Source organism: Schistocerca gregaria, chromosome 8, assembly GCF_023897955.1.
Source record: "Schistocerca gregaria isolate iqSchGreg1 chromosome 8, iqSchGreg1.2, whole genome shotgun sequence".
In the NCBI taxonomy this organism is placed as follows: domain Eukaryota; kingdom Metazoa; phylum Arthropoda; class Insecta; order Orthoptera; family Acrididae; genus Schistocerca; species Schistocerca gregaria.
The window spans coordinates 122,710,389-122,731,891 of NC_064927.1; the positions used below are offsets into that span (position 1 = coordinate 122,710,389).

The 21,503-nt window shown below is 43.3% G+C and overlaps 1 protein-coding gene across 1 annotated transcript in view; it reads left to right on the top strand.

Moving 5' to 3' along the window:
* Positions 1-4,623: 4,623 nt before the first annotated feature.
* LOC126284718 (fatty acid-binding protein, muscle-like) overlaps positions 4,624-21,503 on the top strand; it is a 40,204-nt gene continuing 23,324 nt past the window's right edge. The window contains exon 1 of the mRNA XM_049983851.1: positions 4,624-4,802. Within this exon, the coding sequence (XP_049839808.1) occupies positions 4,724-4,802 (79 nt within the window). The 5' untranslated portion in view covers positions 4,624-4,723. The remainder of the gene's footprint in view (positions 4,803-21,503) is intronic.

Below are 21,503 nucleotides of genomic sequence, written 5' to 3' on the forward strand. Positions count from 1 at the left end.
TCGACCTGGGACCAGACCGCAGCGACGCACGGATGCACGCCAAGACCGTAGGATCCTACACATTGCCGTAGGGGACCGCACCACCACTTCCCAGCAAATTAGGGACACTGTTGCTCCTGGGGTATAGGCAAGGACCATTCGCAACCGTCTCCATGAAGCTGGGCTACGGTCCCACACACCGTTAGGCCGTCTTCCGCTCACGCCCCAACATCGTGCAGCCCGCCTCCAGTGGTGTCGCGACAGGCGTGAATGGAGGGACGAATGGAGACATGTCGTCTTCAGCGATGAGAGTCGCTTCTGCCTTGGTGCCAATGATGGTCGTATGCGTGTTTGGCGCCGTGCAGGTAAGCGCCACAATCAGGACTGCATACGACCAAGGCACACAGGGCCAACACCCGGCATCATGGTGTGGGGAGCGATCTCCTACACTGGCCATACACCTCTGGTGATCGTCGAGGGGACACTGAATAGTGCACGGTACATCCAAACCGTCATCGAACCCATCGTTCTACCATTCCTAGACCGGCAAGGGAACTTGCTGTTCCAACAGGACAATGCACGTCCGCATGTATCCCGTGCCACCCAACGTGCTCTAGAAGGTGTAAGTCAACTACCCTGGCCAGCAAGATCTCCGGATCTGTCCCCCATTGAGCATGTTTGGGACTGGATGAAGCGTCGTCTCACGCGGTCTGCACGTCCAGCACGAACGCTGGTCCAACTGAGACGCCAGGTGGAAACGGCATGGCATGCCGTTCCATAGGACTACATCCAGCATCTCTACGATCGTCTCCATGGAAGAATAGCAGCCTGCATTGCTGCGAAAGGTGGATATACACTGTACTAGTGCCGACATTGTGCATGCTCTGTTTCCTGTGTCTATGTGCCTGTGGTTCTGTCAGTGTGATCATGTGATGTATCTGACCCCAGGAATGTGTCAATAAAGTTTCCCCTTCCTGGGACAATGAATTCACGGTGTTCTTATTTCAATTTCCAGGAGTGTAGATGATGTTTCGTTGAATGGTTCACACACTGACACTTCCTGGTCGTCCAGCACTGAAATCTCCAGCAATTTGGGGGAAGGGGTGCACTTCCGTCACGTTGAATGCTTTTCTTGAGTTGTCGTTGGGCTTGTTCTTGCAGGATATTTCTCCTGTCTCAGCGATGTTGGAGATTTGATGTTTCACCGGATTCCTGATATTCACGTTACGCTCGTGAAATGGTCGTACGGGAGAATCCTCACTTCATCGCTACCTCGGTGATGCTGTCTCCAATCGCTCGTGCACCGACTATAACACAACGTTCAAATTCACTTAAATCTGATAACCTGCCATTGTAGCAACAGTAGCTGGTCTAACAACTGCGGCAGACACTTCATGTCTTACATAGGCGTTGCCGACCGCAGCTCCGTATTCTGCCTGTTTACATGTCTCTGTATTTGAATACGCATGTCTATGCTAATTTCTTTGGCGCTTCAGTGTATATTAGGTGACTAGTTTCAAACTAAGCAGATTGCATTCCGAGGCAACCAAAAAGAAGCACATAGTTGGCAGTGAACAGTGAATACAAAAGTGATATTACAATAGAATGTTCACATTTGATAAAAATTAAATATTTGGATACAAACAAGTCTGCAATGGCAATGCCTGATCTTAACAATAAATATGAAAGTGGCAACACATGGTTTATAAATGTTTGCACAATGAACGCCACAATGCACATATGCCTCTTACCAAGTCAGAATCAAACTGGAGGTCAACACAGCCAACAACACGAGGAAACTTTAGATGGCGCTATCGTCGCGACTGATGTACAAGGGATCGTCCACAGAATGGGAATGTCAAGTTTTAAAATGGGGATGCGTCTAAGCACCTTTATTTAACCCGACAGCACTACAGTGAATGACAAAAGCAAATGTACAAGTATTACACGAATACAAATACTAGATTGCATGTATTCGTTACCTATTTGAACGTAAGACAAGCATTTCCTGTTCAAGAGGGTGTCCTCAGCCAGTGGAAGCATCGAATTAAAATGGTGGGCATCACAGCGCCTTTATCAACCACTCACATACCATATAAAGTACAAGGACACAAATAACATTCGTTGATCCATTGCAAATTTTCATTTTGGCATACAAATGGCTCTTCCAAAAGTCTACATACATACATAAAATGCTATGACAGTACTCACGACTGCACAGAGTACTGCACTACGATCGATAAGCCGTGCACAGCATATGTATGGGTCGGCAGTACGAAGTGTGCCGGCCAATGTAGCCGAGCGGTTCTAGGCGCTTCAGTCCGGAGCCGCGCTGCTGCTACGGTCGCAGGTTCGAATCCTTCCTCGAACATGGATGTGTGTGATGTCCTGAGGTTAGTTAGGTTTAAGTAGTTATATGTCTAGGTGACTGATGACCTCAGTTGTTAAGTCCCATAGTGCTCAGAGCCATTTGAATTTGAGTATGAAGTATACCGAGGTCCGCCACGGGCCACAGCTGCCAACCCATACGCATCATGTGTGTGGGTAGCGACTGGTCGATGCCTCGTTAAATACCAGCGGACTGTTCTCTCCAGTGTACCGAGTCGTATGTGCAGTGGCCAGTTAAGCCGGTTTTACAAGCTGCAGTTTTCGTCCGTCGTCTCCGGGGCTTTGGCTCCGTTGTCATCGTAGGCCAGCTCTCGACTCTGCATAGCCATCACTCAGAGACGCAACGAGAGGACCTTAATACTTTAGAGGACCTGTAACAGTTGCAGAATTATGCTGGACATTTCGGAAGAACAAGCGTAATTGAAGTTGAGTATTTAATAAATATCAGTTTATTACTGCTTTTTGGGAATCTCTCTGATTGAAGATAACTTACGCAGTCCTCCTGCAGTTTCAACATAAACAATTTAAAAACAATACATATCGTTTGTTTAGGCAATACGATTTGTACAAAATAGTTTCATAGAGCTACTGAAATAGCGTCTCATGGCACACAATCATTACAACATCTCGTCATGCGGGATCATCCTGAAATCGCCTTGTCCTGTACTCAAAAGTGCGTATCAGTTCGAGAGAGTCCGGTTGTGAATTACAGAGGACGAATACTGAAATACGGATACTCGAGCATTTTACGTAATTCCAAACAATTTTTCGTTACTGTTCATGCATGCTACATGAACTACCTTTTCCATATAGTGGCTCTATGATTACATCACCAGTCAGACACAGACGTCATGACCTGACATAATTTGCTAACTAGACATGTAAATACAACAACAGATGAACTTAAATGCCCCCCCCCCCACGAGACATTATTTGAAATTTATATTTATGACAAGTCAGGAGATATGCCTAATATAAATACTGTAACTGTTGACAGAACAGTTAATAAACGCCTTAAAGAATTTAAGTCATTGGTTCTCTGTTAACAAAATTCTGAAACTGAAGAACAGATTTAAGCTGATCATAATGTAAGAGCAATCTCTAGTGAAAAACATTGCAGTCGACCGGTCGCGTCTGAAATTCCGTTGTGGGCGTGCTAACGCAATCTTCTCTCATATGGCGTGCTGTGGTGTAGTGTAACCCAAGGGGCCGTTTACTATTGTATTCTCCTGTGTGCGTTTTAGGCCTTCACGTTCTTGCTTGCCACCTTGGTTGCAGTATTTTTACTTCACACAGTTAATTTCTTCATACAGCTTCACAATCGCTATAGCAGGGACATGGGCCATTTGTAACGATCTGCCCTCGCAAAGGTTGCCTAGGCTCGGAACGAGTGGTTTCTCAGACTGCTCTGCTTTCTAACATAATGTTCATGTCATCTTCATAAAACGATCTACGGCTTCTGATTGTTCTGCCGCTTTGTGCAAATACGAGTATTTGTCGCAAAAGTTTGTTGGGCGTTATATATTCTTCAGAGAGCTTGTCTTCTCTGTAGGTAGTACCCCACACCGAATTTCCATGGTCAGCAACTGTTCATAAGAAAAACTTGTACTTAACGGGTTCATTCCGAATGGAGATTTCGGAATACTCACTTATTGTGGACTATAAAGCACCCAATCTTTGATTTATCTTCTGGCGGACTTCTGCTGATTTCCTCAGGCACGTTAATTTTCTGTCCATGACGACTCCCAAACACTTGGCGGACGTTGTCTAAGCGATAAGTCCAAACATCAGTATCTGCGGGCCCTGTATTGTTCTGTTCCTAGCCAATATTACAGTTTCTGTTTTAGACGCATTTAAGCCTATTCTCCATTTGTAAGACCTTGTTCCTGAGACGTGACAGTCATCCTTGAGTCGTTTGTGCATTGTTTGTGGCCATCTTCTTCCAGTGAGTATGGTGACATCTTGAGCATATACGACTTTTTCCAGTATTATTGGCGATTTGTGGCAGGTGTGAAGCGCCTGTGGAACAGACGGGCCGAGAGTGGATCCCTGCGGCACCCCTGTTTGTGAATGTCGACCTGTACACATGGCTTCTTCGATACGGATCTGAGAAGTTGTGACCGCCAGGCATCATGCCAGCAGCTTCACTTCCATAGCAGACGAGCGCGGAGGCTTAAGCCGCTTTGAATAGCGTCACGTGACCTCCCCCTCCCAGCCTCCAGCCATGTCTACGCCCACGCCATCTCTGCATACACCAAGGGAACTACGAACGCCAAGGACATTAGTCTGTAAGCGTGTGTACTCCTGACCATCGGCTGTCGCAGTTTACACGCATTTCCAGCGAAGTTTTAGCGTCATGCCTGTGGACGAATTTATTGGCCGCAAATACAAGCTCGACAAGAGCGAGAATTTTGACGAATTTTTGAAAGCGCTTGGTAAGTGATTCTTTGGTCTTTGTAACTCCTGCTTTTCAACTAGACCCACATATTTACCGTAGAGTGTTAGGTTTCAGATCTGCGTTTGTAACATGGTCGTAAAAATTCTGATACATTCTTTCCGGTAATTCCGGAGTCGTTAATTTTACCAAAGAAAAAAGCAGTGGATAGTACGTGACTCTTAGTTGTCCTATTTTCATTCGTGTAAGAACGTCCGGCTTGTATGACTTTGTGCAATCTGTTGTTAATGTAATTATATCTCTGCGGGCGTCACTCTCAGTGGGCTGAATACATTTCCGAGCTCTGCTCTACGAGAAAAAAAAAGAAAAGAAATGGTTGTTTTTCGTGAGTTATGGGGCAGACTTGCTTGTAATAACTGCTTGTTAATCTTGTCATTCCACATTCTGAATAGTGCAATAAGCCTATCATTTGTGTACGTTAGAGGTAGCCTGTTATTCTAGTCTTCGAATCGGGAAATATTGTGGCATAGGCTGCGTAAAAGTGTCTGTTGTAGACATACTAATGTTTTCCGATGAATGTATACAATCATCCAATTTCAGATAAGTGTGTGTGTGTGTGTGTGTGTGTGTGTGTGTGTGTGCGCTTGTTTTTCCGTAACACACTTACTTACACACGTGATTCTCGCAAGCTGTCATGTGTTTAATAGTGTGATCATAAGATCATCCATAATTACCTGTCAGTCGGAAAGCTGTGAAACTTGTCTTTGGAATTGAGTTGCTGCTAATCCGACTTTTTATTTGAATCGCGAGGTTTCGGTGGTGTGATGTGGGTGGTACACAACAGTAATCTGCATCTACGTCTTCGTGATTACTCTGCTACTCACAATAAAGTGCTTGGTTCAATGAACCACCTTCAAGCTGTCTCTCTACCGTTCCACTCTCGAAGGGCACGCGGGAAAAACGAGCACTTAAATTTTTGTGTGCGAGCCCTGATTTCTCTTATTTTATCGTGATGATCATTTCTCACTATGTAGGTGGGCGCCAAAAGAATGTTTTCGCAATCGGAGGAGAAAACTGGTGATTGAAATTTCATGAGAAGATTCCGTCGCTATGAAAAACGCCTTTGCTTTAATGATTGCCACTCCAAGTCACGTATCATGTCTGTGACACTCTCCCCTATTTCGCGATAATACAAAAGAAGTTGCCCTTCTTTGTAGTTTTTCGATGTCATCCGTCAGTCCCACCTGATGTGGATCCCACACCGCACTAAGTAAATCTGCTGAACCTTCTAAGTGTTCTGCCAATGAATCGCAGTCTTTGGTTTGCTCTACCCACAATATTATCTATTTCATTGTTCCCATTTAGGTTATTTGTAATTGTAATCCTTAAGTATTAAGCTGAATTTACAGCCTTCAGATTTCGCGTAATCGAAATTTAGCAGATTTATTTTAGTACTAAAGTGAATAACTTCACAGTTTTCTTTATTCAGGGTCAATTGCCACTTTCGAACCATACAGATATCTAAATCATTTTGCGAGTCGTTAGTTAATCTGACGTAGTTTCCTGTAATTGCTTGCTATATTGTGCGGTCATGGCCAGTTTGCGGTCATTTATTCTGCTGCGAGGTGTCTGTTCTCCAGCGGTATCACTTTAGAAGAGCTGTGTTGTTTACTCGTGAGTCGAGTTTGATAACGGTAGTGGTGCTTTTATAGTAGCACGAGCATCACTCCATTGTTTCCGCTTAAAGAGCTTACAGAAATTACTCTCATTTTTCGTGGTGGAGGAACATAGTAGATGTTCTTATTCTTCCTAAACACAAAAGTGATGAGTATAAGCAAAAAGGCAGCTCCGGTTAATATAAGAAAAAAAGAGATAGAGCAAGTAAAATTCTTTCTGTACCTGAGAAATTTAGTGATGCGGAATGGATGCCGTACAGAAGAATTGAGAAGGAAGGTATCTGTGGGAAAGAGAGCGTGTACAAAATGGTGAAGCAGTTACTAATATCTAGAATTCCAATGGAGCTGAGGAAATATCTGCTACGTTTTGTGCCTGGAGGTTAGTGTTATGCAGCAAAGAATCATGGACAGTTAAAAAGAAAGAACAAAAATGTCTAGAAAGTTTTGAAATGTTGCTGTTGAGAAGAATGCTGAAGGCGAAATGGGCCGACAGACATAAATATCAAGAAGTAATGAAGAAAATAAGAGATGAAAAAGATTATTGAAAGTGACCTAAGAGAGGAAAAATTTCGGCTGGAACACATACTGCTCAGGAATCGTCTGCATCAAAGAATTATATAGGAAAAAAGTGGTAGGAATGAGAAGAAGAGGCATGAAGGGAATTGCAATGGAGGATGACATTAGACGAGAACGAACACATAAAGAGATGAAGTAAGATGCTCAGGAAAGGACACGATGGAGAGCCTCCTGCCGTAAGGAAGATTAAAGAAATAATTCCTACTAACAGGGAAGGGCAACTTGCCGGTTGGAATCTTATTCACACAGACATGAATTCGTTTTTCTGGAAATGTGCTGCCGGTTGGAATCAATTTTGTGTCCCAACGTGTTATATTAGAAAACTGCAAAGTAAATGCCAGCTTACAGGCACATAAATTGTCCAGGAATTTTCTATTAAGACCGGCATTGTTCAGATTTTTGTGTCAGGTAGTTTCGCAGTGAATAAACTTGTCAACCAGTGACTGTATTCCAGAGTAATGGCAAACAGTTCCATACTTTATTACCGCTGATAAATGGTTCTAGTTACAAGGTTTGTTGCCGCGACCATGATCAGAGCATCGACACACTGAAAAACAAATACCTAGTTTCGGCTTCCTAAAGGTCCAACCGGTTATCGTCAACCTCACCAATAATTGTCATTAAATACTGGTTTAGTTAATACATTATTCTGTTACTGTTAATAAGTTCAGTAAGGATTATCTAACACTACAGAGATTCCACACTTCAGAAGTCAACGGGTAGTTTTTCAGTTGATATCAACAGGTTTTACTAGTGCAATTTTATTTTAATTCCTTTTGGAAATGCTGTAAACGCTAACAAAACAACCTTTAAAATGTCATGTCTTCGCATAGAAAATTAAGCTAGGTTCTCATGTCATGCACACGTTAGATGATCTACAGTAATTTCGTGTGGATCCATCTCCAGTAATGCGATTAAGAAGGCAGTATTCCCAGATTGTCAATTCTCCTGGTTAACAAACCAGTAATGGATTCAGTGCATTGTATGAATGGATTTGTGCGTCAGTATTCACCAGGTGCCAATGGCCTGTGTGTTAAGCAGATACGCGGCTGCAGCTCTAGGGCTCTCCCTTCTCCCTGAAGTAAGAAGTTAATGAGTCAGTAGCCGGTCAACAGCAGGGAATGGAAAATGGAAAAGGCAAGGAGTAAGCAATCCACTAAACGTCACAGTCACTATTCTTAGCATTAGCGTAATGGTGAAGCACAAAGTTAGAAATTTTTAAATAAAATCTTTTAATATTTACTAACGCAAGTAAGCAGCATTAAGTGATGCCTGGTTTCAGCTGATTATGCAGCTATTTTCATATTTGGGATAATATTCGAAAATTGCACTAAGGAAGAGTAACAGAAAAGATTCATAAACCTTCATACAATAAGCAAAAGCTCAACTACACACCAATTATAAAAACATATGTAGCGTTTGTTCGTAAAATGACGCTAAGACACAACGTCTTCGCTAATTGGCGTTGTCAACGTTATCATTTACTGCTGTACTTTAAACGTAAATTTAAGTACTATAGTGCAGCCAGTTTAATCTTTAGAGGTGTCAGTCAAGTTTAAATGCAATCTTCAATGCTTTCAGCCAAACTGGAAATTCTGAGGGCGTTCTTTTTAATTTAAAAGGCGAAACGATAAATAAAAAAATACAAAGTGCGACTTGTGGCTGTTTTAAAGAACTTAGCTTATGTAAGAAACGAATTTCAGTAAAATACACCACTGAGATAAAATATTAGGCATTCAAGACCCAAAAAACCAACATACGTCATTACAAAATATTAAACAAAATGAAGTAAATCAAACACAAACACATAAGAGTACAAACCAGTCTTACAAGTCCGAAGTTGTATACAATATTTTGCATACCCTATAGTTACATTAGTAACTTTTTAACAAAACCATGTTATATACGGAAATGTTAGTGAATCTAAAAGTACGTGGCGCGTATGCAGACTAATCCGTTGTGTGTTTTCACGCAGGCCCACAAGGAAAGGCAACATACCGATAGTGGCGCACTAGAACAAATAGTTACAAAAATTGTAGCAAGTAAAATTTTGAAATAAAATGCCTCAAGAAAACAGTGGATAAAAGGCTTGATTAGATAATGCGCAAGAACACACAGCCGATTAGTGTGCTTACAACTCTTAATGGGCAACATACCACTAGACCACGTAGCATTTCCGCACATAACATGGCTTTGCTGAAAAGTTACTGTTGTGAGATACTGTATGCAAAATATTGCATATCAGTGCCTACCGTAAGATAGCTCGTATTCTGCGTACTTGTGCTTAGTTTACTGCATTTTGTGTTCTATTTTGTATTCTGTTTGTACTCCAGGTCTTAAGACGGCTGTATAATAAGCTGAAAATAGTAATCACTTAATGTTACATACTTACGTTCTCGACAGTTAAAAGATTTTATTTTATTTTGTAGCTTTATATTAAGCCCCTAGGTCGCTTATCTCCATCCTGCCTATGTCAAAAATTATCATGGTTGTGAATGCGCTTGAAGTAAAATATTTTCCATATAGTCCTCTGCTCGGGTCTCTTTGCGGGAATGAGTGATGGAAACTGAAACTACCTGATCTAAACAGTTTCTTTTATTTATTTTGAATGACACCAAGAATTAATTAGGTTAAACAACAATGGTTCTAATGGTAATACAATAGGTAATACAATATACATAAAGTACAGATAATTTAAATTACATTCATTGTTAATTAGGGAGGTCTTAGATTAAGTCGATAAGATAATATTATCCATATAAATAGAATAAATTTTAAAAACACTTCGATGAATTACACATAAAAGAAAGCAGACGTTATTTTTATAAACGGGATAGATATTCTCGGATTGTAACATTTGGTTGTAGATGGATATCTGAAGTTTCCATCCAGGAGACTGCATCCTCGTAGACCTCATGTAAACTGGACTTTGTTCCAGCGTACATCCGCAGAAGACATTCTGTGGTGTACTGCTGGCGTGCTTAGTCGCACTTGGCACTTTCCGATTCCCCACATGAGCTTCAAGTCCTGGCATTTTCCGTGTTGGATGCGCATACGATCTAGAACACTCCACAACCTTCTATGTAGGTGAAATCCAAGAGGCGCTTATGTAGGGTCGATAATGACATATTCAGAGTCAGGATTGGCTGAGAACTACTCATCCCGCCATGTTGTTTCTGGCCGGAATGCTTTAGAAGTGAGCCTTTTGCCAAGTCTCCAAGACAATAGTACAGTAGTAGACTAGCATTCCAGTGGTGTACCCCGGGCAAGGTAATTAAGTTAGGGCTAAACAGTCACAGATACGAGCTGATGGAGCTCTGGTGATCCATAATCACCTCAGTATATCCCAGGAAGGTACATTGGAATCTTGTCAGTAGAATTTCACAAAGAATGCACGGTCAGTGCCAGAAAGTGGGAAAATACACAACGGCAATCAAGAAATTAAAAGGATGAAGATCATAGCGTCAAGTGAGATTAGATGCTTGGCTCTAACTATTGTGACTTTGCTGAACCCAGGCTTTGCTACTCGGAGACGTTCGAGGGAAATTTCGTCATAGAGCAGGAGCGGTAGGAGATAAATTGGTGACAAAATGCGTCACTAATTCTGAAGCAGTGTCAGAGAGGATGTTGTTCCTTGAAGTAAGAAGTTTTATTGTATCTACTTATTGGCAGTGAAGGACTTTGCCCTCGTGATGACCTTCAGATTAATCTAGGGGTGTGAAATAACGTTGAGGCATAGATACACTAAAAACGGGGTGTGGGAGTAGTTTGAGGCAAAGTGTCAGGTTGCGTAGTCGTCTCTACAACTACAAATAAGTGTGAGTTTATGTAAGAAGTAATGTGGTGAGCAAACATCCGTTCCTTAATGCCAGCATACGGCGTTAAGATAAAAATTGTAAGGAAATATCGTCCTATCGTCATTAGGCAGATAAAAGCATAAGCTACCAGAAACAGAAATAAAATGCCAAAGAATAAGTAAGATATCTACTGAAAAGAGGAACTATGGCCAACAAAGATAAATGCTTAAATGAGGTTACATAACATGGAGCCACCCGCTTTCCGGAGCACACAGCATGGAGCGCTGTGTACAGCGGATGAAATGTAAATATAATGCGGTCGAGAACACGAGATACGTCAGACCTCGCAACCGTCCACACAAACATACAGCCGTAAAGGCAAGATAACGCAATTGTTGTAACAGACATTAAGGGTAAATGGCATTGGGTAACCGACGTACTTAAGAAAACCGGTTGCACAGCTAAATTACATGCACGGAAAACAAAAAATTAGATAAACAGTAAAATTATGAAAATGAAATTAGTGCAGGTTCAAATGGATATGAGCACTATGGGACTTCACATCTATGGGCATCAGTGCCCTAGAACTTGAACTACTTAAACCTAACTAACCTAAGGCCAGCACACAACACCCAGTCATCACGAGGCAGAGAAAATCCCTGACCCCGCCGGGAATCGAACCAGGGAATCCGGGCGCGGGAAGCGAGAACGGTACCGCACGATCATTCTATCATAATAAAACTCGTTTCTGGTAACCAGTATTGATCATTCAGTATTCTACATTTCTCTGCACCGGAGTGTTTAAGAATTTCTATATCCCGTAAAAGATTTAGCTTCTTATCTTTTGTGGGTGCTATAGAATACATGTAAATTCTTCAATGTCGGGGATCCGGTGAACACTAGATTTTAGGTAGTCAGCAAAACCCGAATGTTGTTTAATCCTGTTCCTTGTTGTTATGTAAATGCTCACTAAATCGTGTTCGAAGTTTCCCACCTGTGTGGCCCACATGTGAAGCTTCACAGTCGACGGTCTCAATTGTATAAACCCCGAAGTCTTTGTTCGATAGATCATTGTGAATGTACCGGTACTGGTCTTTATTTGCGTCGAAAAGGCGATGTCCACTCCATATTTTCTAAATAGCTTTGCGAGACCACAGGACAGGCTGCCTACAAAACGGATTTTGACAAATCTAGTGTTACCAGGTAACAGAGCAAGAGGAAATTTAGATTCATCAGGTGTCATTTTTGTTGATAAAGATAATCTGTAATATTGGGCTTGTATTCGTTGCTGATTGCAATTCGTCTAATGTTTGCTAATTCTTTATCGGCGAAAGACTGACTTGGGGAAATTCTATGCTACGATGAATCATTCATTTGAAAAAAACTCGTCTTGTGACGATATGAGTGATAGGAAGAGGAAAGAATGATGGAATCTCTTGTTGTTGGTTTGTGAAAGATGTCAAATATAACACTGCATCCCACTAGTCGTAATTACAGATCAAAATAATTTATTGCGAACCTTGTTGCTATCCATTACCTTATGAGTGAAGGCCATTTGAAGGTATAGCGAATTAAAATTTTCAAGTAACCCCTGGAGCTCTTTCACAGTACCGTCAAAGAAACACAAATGATATTAAACTTCCTGGCAGATTAAAACTGTGTGCCCGACCGAGACTCGAACTCGGGATCTTTGCCTTTCGCGGGCAAGTGCTCTACCAACTGAGCTACCGAAGCACGACTCACGCCCGGTACTCACAGCTTTACTTCTGCCAGTATCCGTCTCCTACCTTCCAAACTTTACAGAAGCTTTACTCCGCTGCAGAGTGAAAATCTCATTCTGGAAACATCCCCCAGGCTGTGGCTAAGCCATGTCTCCGCAAAATCCTATCTTTCAGGAGTGCTAGTTCTGCAAGTTTCGCAGAAGAGCTTCTGTAAAGTTTGGAAGGTAGGAGACGGATACTGGCAGAAGTAAAGCTGTGAGTACCGGGCGTGAGTCGTGCTTCGGTAGCTCAGTTGGTAGAGCACTTGCCCGCGAAAGGCAAAGATCCCGAGTTCGAGTCTCGGTCGGGCACACAGTTTTAATCTGCCAGGAAGTTTCATATCAGCGCACACTCCGCTGCAGAGTGAAAATCTCATTCTGGAAACATCCCCCAGGCTGTGGCTAAGCCATGTCTCCGCAATATCCTTTCTTTCAGGAGTGCTAGTTCTGCAAGTTTCGCAGAAGAGCTTCTGTAAAGTTTGGAAGGTAGGAGACGGATACTGGCAGAAGTAAAGCTGTGAGTACCGGGCGTGAGTCGTGCTTCGGTAGCTCAGTTGGTAGAGCACTTGCCCGCGAAAGGCAAAGATCCCGAGTTCGAGTCTCGGTCGGGCACACAGTTTTAATCTGCCAGGAAGTTTCATATCAGCGCACACTCCGCTGCAGAGTGAAAATCTCATTCTGGAAACATCCCCCAGGCTGTGGCTAAGCCATGTCTCCGCAATATCCTTTCTTTCAGGAGTGCTAGTTCTGCAAGTTTCGCAGAAGAGCTTCTGTAAAGTTTGGAAGGTAGGAGACGGATACTGGCAGAAGTAAAGCTGTGAGTACCGGGCGTGAGTCGTGCTTCGGTAGCTCAGTTGGTAGAGCACTTGCCCGCGAAAGGCAAAGATCCCGAGTTCGAGTCTCGGTCGGGCACACAGTTTTAATCTGCCAGGAAGTTTCATATCAGCGCACACTCCGCTGCAGAGTGAAAATCTCATTCTGGAAACATCCCCCAGGCTGTGGCTAAGCCATGTCTCCGCAACATCCTTTCTTTCAGGAGTGCTAGTTCTGCAAGTTTCGCAGAAGAGCTTCTGTAAAGTTTGGAAGGTAGGAGACGGATACTGGCAGAAGTAAAGCTGTGAGTACCGGGCGTGAGTCGTGCTTCGGTAGCTCAGTTGGTAGAGCACTTGCCCGCGAAAGGCAAAGATCCCGAGTTCGAGTCTCGGTCGGGCACACAGTTTTAATCTGCCAGGAAGTTTCATATCAGCGCACACTCCGCTGCAGAGTGAAAATCTCATTCAGGAAACATCCCCCAGGCTGTGGCTAAGCCATGTCTCCGCAATATCCTTTCTTTCAGGAGTGCTAGTTCTGCAAGTTTCGCAGAAGAGCTTCTGTAAAGTTTGGAAGGTAGGAGACGGATACTGGCAGAAGTAAAGCTGTGAGTACCGGGCGTGAGTCGTGCTTCGGTAGCTCAGTTGGTAGAGCACTTGCCCGCGAAAGGCAAAGATCCCGAGTTCGAGTCTCGGTCGGGCACACAGTTTTAATCTGCCAGGAAGTTTCATATCAGCGCACACTCCGCTGCAGAGTGAAAATCTATTTCTGGAAACTTCCTTCAGGCTGTGGCTAAGCCATTTCTCCGCAATATCCTTTCTTTCAGGAGTGCTAGTTCTGCAAGTTTCGCAGAAGAGCTTCTGTAAAGTTTGGAAGGTAGGAGACGGATACTGGCAGAAGTAAAGCTGTGAGTACCGGGCGTGAGTCGTGCTTCGGTAGCTCAGTTGGTAGAGCACTTGCCCGCGAAAGGCAAAGATCCCGAGTTCGAGTCTCGGTCGGGCACACAGTTTTAATCTGCCAGGAAGTTTCATATCAGCGCACACTCCGCTGCAGAGTGAAAATCTCATTCTGGAAACATCCCCCAGGCTGTGGCTAAGCCATTTCTCCGCAATATCCTTTCTTTCAGGAGTGCTAGTTCTGCAAGTTTCGCAGAAGAGCTTCTGTAAAGTTTGGAAGGTAGGAGACGGATACTGGCAGAAGTAAAGCTGTGAGTACTGGGCGTGAGTCGTGCTTCGGTAGCTCAGTTGGTAGAGCACTTGCCCGCGAAAGGCAAAGATCCCGAGTTCGAGTCTCGGTCGGGCACACAGTTTTAATCTGCCAGGAAGTTTCATATCAGCGCACTCACCGCTGCAGAGTGAAAATCTCATTCTGGAAACATCCCCCAGGCTGTGGCTAAGCCATGTCTCCGCAAAATCCTATCTTTCAGGAGTGCTAGTTCTGCAAGTTTCGCAGAAGAGCTTCTGTAAAGTTTGGAAGGTAGGAGACGGATACTGGCAGAAGTAAAGCTGTGAGTACCGGGCGTGAGTCGTGCTTCGGTAGCTCAGTTGGTAGAGCACTTGCCCGCGAAAGGCAAAGATCCCGAGTTCGAGTCTCGGTCGGGCACACAGTTTTAATCTGCCAGGAAGTTTCATATCAGCGCACACTCCGCTGCAGAGTGAAAATCTCATTCTGGAAACATCCCCCAGGCTGTGGCTAAGCCATGTCTCCGCAATATCCTTTCTTTCAGGAGTGCTAGTTCTGCAAGTTTCGCAGAAGAGCTTCTGTAAAGTTTGGAAGGTAGGAGACGGATACTGGCAGAAGTAAAGCTGTGAGTACCGGGCGTGAGTCGTGCTTCGGTAGCTCAGTTGGTAGAGCACTTGCCCGCGAAAGGCAAAGATCCCGAGTTCGAGTCTCGGTCGGGCACACAGTTTTAATCTGCCAGGAAGTTTCATATCAGCGCACACTCCGCTGCAGAGTGAAAATCTCATTCTGGAAACATCCCCCAGGCTGTGGCTAAGCCATGTCTCCGCAATATCCTTTCTTTCAGGAGTGCTAGTTCTGCAAGTTTCGCAGAAGAGCTTCTGTAAAGTTTGGAAGGTAGGAGACGGATACTGGCAGAAGTAAAGCTGTGAGTACCGGGCGTGAGTCGTGCTTCGGTAGCTCAGTTGGTAGAGCACTTGCCCGCGAAAGGCAAAGATCCCGAGTTCGAGTCTCGGTCGGGCACACAGTTTTAATCTGCCAGGAAGTTTCATATCAGCGCACACTCCGCTGCAGAGTGAAAATCTCATTCTGGAAACATCCCCCAGGCTGTGGCTAAGCCATGTCTCCGCAACATCCTTTCTTTCAGGAGTGCTAGTTCTGCAAGTTTCGCAGAAGAGCTTCTGTAAAGTTTGGAAGGTAGGAGACGGATACTGGCAGAAGTAAAGCTGTGAGTACCGGGCGTGAGTCGTGCTTCGGTAGCTCAGTTGGTAGAGCACTTGCCCGCGAAAGGCAAAGATCCCGAGTTCGAGTCTCGGTCGGGCACACAGTTTTAATCTGCCAGGAAGTTTCATATCAGCGCACACTCCGCTGCAGAGTGAAAATCTCATTCTGGAAACATCCCCCAGGCTGTGGCTAAGCCATGTCTCCGCAATATCCTTTCTTTCAGGAGTGCTAGTTCTGCAAGTTTCGCAGAAGAGCTTCTGTAAAGTTTGGAAGGTAGGAGACGGATACTGGCAGAAGTAAAGCTGTGAGTACCGGGCGTGAGTCGTGCTTCGGTAGCTCAGTTGGTAGAGCACTTGCCCGCGAAAGGCAAAGATCCCGAGTTCGAGTCTCGGTCGGGCACACAGTTTTAATCTGCCAGGAAGTTTCATATCAGCGCACACTCCGCTGCAGAGTGAAAATCTCATTCTGGAAACATCCCCCAGGCTGTGGCTAAGCCATGTCTCCGCAATATCCTTTCTTTCAGGAGTGCTAGTTCTGCAAGTTTCGCAGAAGAGCTTCTGTAAAGTTTGGAAGGTAGGAGACGGATACTGGCAGAAGTAAAGCTGTGAGTACCGGGCGTGAGTCGTGCTTCGGTAGCTCAGTTGGTAGAGCACTTGCCCGCGAAAGGCAAAGATCCCGAGTTCGAGTCTCGGTCGGGCACACAGTTTTAATCTGCCAGGAAGTTTCATATCAGCGCACACTCCGCTGCAGAGTGAAAATCTCATTCTGGAAACATCCCCCAGGCTGTGGCTAAGCCATGTCTCCGCAATATCCTTTCTTTCAGGAGTGCTAGTTCTGCAAGTTTCGCAGAAGAGCTTCTGTAAAGTTTGGAAGGTAGGAGACGGATACTGGCAGAAGTAAAGCTGTGAGTACCGGGCGTGAGTCGTGCTTCGGTAGCTCAGTTGGTAGAGCACTTGCCCGCGAAAGGCAAAGATCCCGAGTTCGAGTCTCGGTCGGGCACACAGTTTTAATCTGCCAGGAAGTTTCATATCAGCGCACACTCCGCTGCAGAGTGAAAATCTCATTCTGGAAACAAATGATATTGTCGTAACGCCTACAGAAAAGATTCTGGTTGGATCCATCTGTGCCATTCGTAAAATAACCTCATTCTAAACGATTAACAAAAGCACGAGCAGGAAGACCACCAGACTACCCATGACTAGGCCCTTGTGTTGCTTATAAAACTGATTACTGAATGAAAAATAATTGTGTGAAATGATTAATTTATGAAAAGTCAACTGGTGTCAGCGGCCTCGTCTGCAGTGAGCCGAGGGAGAATGTTTTGGCAGCGACAAAAGTCTCATTAATGGTGATATTCGCATCTAGATTTTTAATATCTAAAGAGACAGAACGCAGTGGGAAGGAAAGATTTTGTCACACAATAGATTAACCGGTTCTTCATTATTAAGAATTGCAAAATTTTCTTCAGAAACGTTTTGTTGCAACAACTGTAGTAAATATTTAGAAATCAGTTCTCCTGGATTCCCTGACCCATTGAGAATGGGTAGCCTGGTTTATGAGTCTTCACTTGCGTACGTAGCGTAGGGACCATGTGGTTCATGATTTCCATGTTTCGGACTACATCGGGGTCTATGATATTAGGGCAGGCCTCGAGACTGGTTTTTAACTCTTTAGCATGTGCCTCAGTTGGATCAACATATATTTTAGTGCTACTGTCTTCAAAAAGGAGAAGATTTTAGATCAGCAGTCTTCTTCATAAAGAACTAGAGTATTACGCTTGTCAGCACGAATTATCATTGCACCATGCGATTTCAGCTTATCATTGATGGTATTAAGTATAAGATATTCTGTATTTTCGAGACTATTGTAAGTAGCCTTTTTGATTAATTCGCTTTCTTTACACGCTCTTGTTACTTTGCTTTGGGACCAAGTGAGATTTTTAAATTAGCATCTATGGCTGTAGTGATCTTTTCATGCATGTTGAATGTTGAATGCAGCATTTTAAACCTTTATTCAATAGCTGCATTTCTTGTCTACTGACCTCTTAGTTACCTTTACCACCTGCTTGGCAAAGGGAAAATGCTCTTCTTTACTGTCATATTACTTCGGTACACAACTTCTTATAGTTTATGCAATTTCTGAGCATGTGTTTGAGCGATCGATTGGATAGTCTCCCGAAAAACATAATTAACGACTTTAAGTAAATTATCTAAAAGAGCACAGGACCAGGCGCCCATCATGGTATGAAACCAATTTTATACAAGGATATTGTTATTTCAAATAAATGCTAAACCAACACAGGTAAATATTGTTCAAGCGCATGCCTCTCCTTCTCAACATAGTAACGAAGAAAAATAAAAATTAAATTGTCAGATTACAAATGTCATGCCTAAATTACCAAAATAATACATTTTTATAATATTGGAAGATTATAAAGCGAAAGTTGCGAAAGGCAGTTTGGGTAACCATCTTGGTCCTCATAGACTTGGTGAGAGAAATGAGCATTGTAAGAGGCTAAGTATCTTTGCTGTTGAACATGAAATAGTAGTACTTAATAAACATTTCTAACACCACTAGGAAAATTGCAAACCTGGCAATCATAAATTATAACACTGATAAAACAAGCCGATACCAGATGAATCACATCATAGTAAATGAAAGATTTAGGTACAGTTTCGAGTCAGACCAAAACGTTTTCAAGAGCTGAGCTACAGTCAGACCATCCTTTGATTGGAGTTTTCAGGATAAAATTAAAAAGTGTCGAGAAGAAAATGACAGTAAAATATGGTATAAGAAAATTAAGAGATGACGTAAAAGCCAATCTGAACTACAATGTCAGAGCACCATCTAATGTTGTAAAGGTAGAAGAAATATGAATTTTATTAAACACAATGTCTACATATTGCATTTGAGTTATACTTTGACCAGTATTTTGTTAATGGTCTTAGTGGTTGAGCTCTCCTTTCGCACTTCACTGAATGCAATTTGGGGCTGGCTTGTTGCACAGTTTACAAATGCAGTTCTACTTGGGGTCGTGATATGACCTCCTCTGACATACCTTCCCCATGGAACCCGTGGGCGGTAAAACTGGTGAACAGACGACAGCATCGGAAGTTCGGTCCTTTGCATGTATCTGAACTTATCGCTTCTTTCCATGATTTACTTCGGTACCACCCTGCCATTGTACAGTATCCCATGAATGCTTGCGTCTCTGGAAGATAGAAACATTGTCTAACGTGAATGAGATTTTCACTCTGCAGCGGAGTGCAGTTTCATTGACTAACGTCTTCTACGAAGAAAGATTACTACGCTATTATGCACGTGTAGCTATTTCTTCTGAATTTTGAAATTGGCAAAGCTCATTTTAGGAATATGGCTTCAATATTCTTCAGTTTCTTGAGATTTTTTTACCGTGAGATAGTCCCGTATTGGTTGAATTTTGTATGTGGCAACTGGCATAACTTTGAGCTTTAACCGCGGTATCACAGATGACATGTATAAATTTTGTAGCTTCGGAATGTCGTAAATGGCTTTTGTAGGGGCTGCCGCTCGGTCTTGTTTGCAGAAAGAGAGTCTAGTTGTTTGCAGTGTTACTCCCAAGTACAGGGTGACTCAAAAGTCTGTAAACATTCTAAAATGCACTAATTCGCGGAATAATGTATGTAGGGAGGTAAAACTTGGCACACTTGCCTGAAATTAGATGGGGTTTCACTGAAACCAAAAACGCTCGGAAAAACCGACAATAAGATGTCGCTGGTCAGCAGCACGTCAGTGACGCAGTATGGGAATCGTGTGTACAATGAACTGTAGTTAGAGAGGGAGTCAAATAATTCCTAGCCATCCTGCCTGATAAACGCCTGCTGGAACGTACGACTTTTATGAAGCATGGTGCTCCACCCCATATCACTACAGTGTCAAAGATATCCTGCGCACGTCCTTCGATGAGGATCGCGTGCTGAGCCGCCACGTCTCTTATGTTTGATCTCACAGGCCCGCGTAATCATTGGTTGTGGGGTTACCTGAAGTCGCAAGTCCACCGTGATCGTCTGATACGAATAGGGATGCTAGAATATAATATCCAAAGGAAACTTCTCAGCATATCTATTGATATGTGCTGCTCGTCCGAACAAGACATAGCCAGGGCAAACGCACCATAGGCGTAAAGATGAGAGCTCGTGCCAGTGCCATAGAGATTCGCCACTTGCGCGAGTTCCACTAACACCACAGGGGGTGCTGATGATCAAGATATGGACTTCCTCTCGGCCAATTGCCAGCCGAATACAATCCGCCAATGGCTGGATGACAATGGACAGAAGCCTGCTCGAAAGATAACAGATCTCGCCCACTTGGCTATAGATCATCGTCCAGCGCTAGCTTAGACAGAAAGCGTCGTTTAGTGAACTCTTAGTAGTGATCAGACAGTTGTTGTAAATTGCATTTGCTATGTACTGTGAAGTTTACCTGCGATTATTTGCACTTAGGCATTGAGGGACTTTTTTTGTGTTATATTACAAGAAGTGGTGCAGATTTCACTATTATACTAGTCCAAAGATAAGAAAACCTTTTTTTACTCATTTGTGTGACTTCGTTACTAATTTGTCGGAGTGTCTTAGAACCTTCTTTCTCCAATCCTGTTGTCTGACCCTGGGGCATAGCTGTGTAATAGTGGTAGAGAGAAATTGTCATAGCGGTGTACTGTACCAGAAGCCGTTTCACGAACTCACAAACTCGGCTTATTGTAACAGTGACAACTCGGCGTCCCCACTGTTAGCGATGAGGCCTGTACAAAACTAGCGACGAGGGCTTACAAAAATATGCTGTATAGTGGTGTTCAAGACACTATCACTCAACTGAAGGTATTGCTGACATGCTGAGCATCTGTTGTAAAGAACATTGTCTTTGTTAAAAATCAGTTGGTGTGCTGTAAGTAGGCTGTTTACGTTTTCTTATTGGTAACACCACGTAGCGCTCTGTATGAAAAAGCACAGGCTGTGCCGTGTGCAGTCTGCAGCTGGTTTGCATTGTTGTCTGCCATTGTAGTGTTGGGCAGCGGCGGCTGGATGCTAACAGCGCGTAGCGTTGCGCAGTTGGAGGTGAGCCGCCAGCAGTGGTGGACGTGGGGAGAGAGATGGCGGTGTTTTGAAATTTGTAAGAATTGGTGTCACGAACTGATATATATTTTATGACTATCAAGGTAAATACATTGTTTGTTCTGTATTAAAATCTTTCATTTGCTAAGTATGCCTATCAGTAGTTAGTGCCTTCAGTAGTTTGAATCTTTTATTTAGCTGGCAGTAGTGGCGCTCGCTGTATTGCAGTAGCTTGAGTAACGAAGATTTTTGTGAGGTAAGTGATTTGTGAAACGTATAGGTTAATGTTAGTCAGGGCCATTCTTTCGTAGGGATTTTTGGAAGTCAAACTGCGTTACGCTAAAAATATTGTGTCAGTTTAAGCACAGTCTTGTATATATTTTTCTAAGGGGACGTTTCATAGTGCTAGTTATTGCTTTTGTATCACATAAAGCACCATATGTCGATAATTTTGTGGCCATTTTTGGTTAAATAAACACCATGTCATTTCAAGCAGCTGTATCAATTTTTAGCTCTCTACCTGTATTATTCCGTGAAGTACTGCTTTGTCAGATTTTAACCTCACTTTTCGGTCACCCTGTGTATAAGGCTGGATAGTAATTCTAATGTTAATTCACCACGCGTGAGATG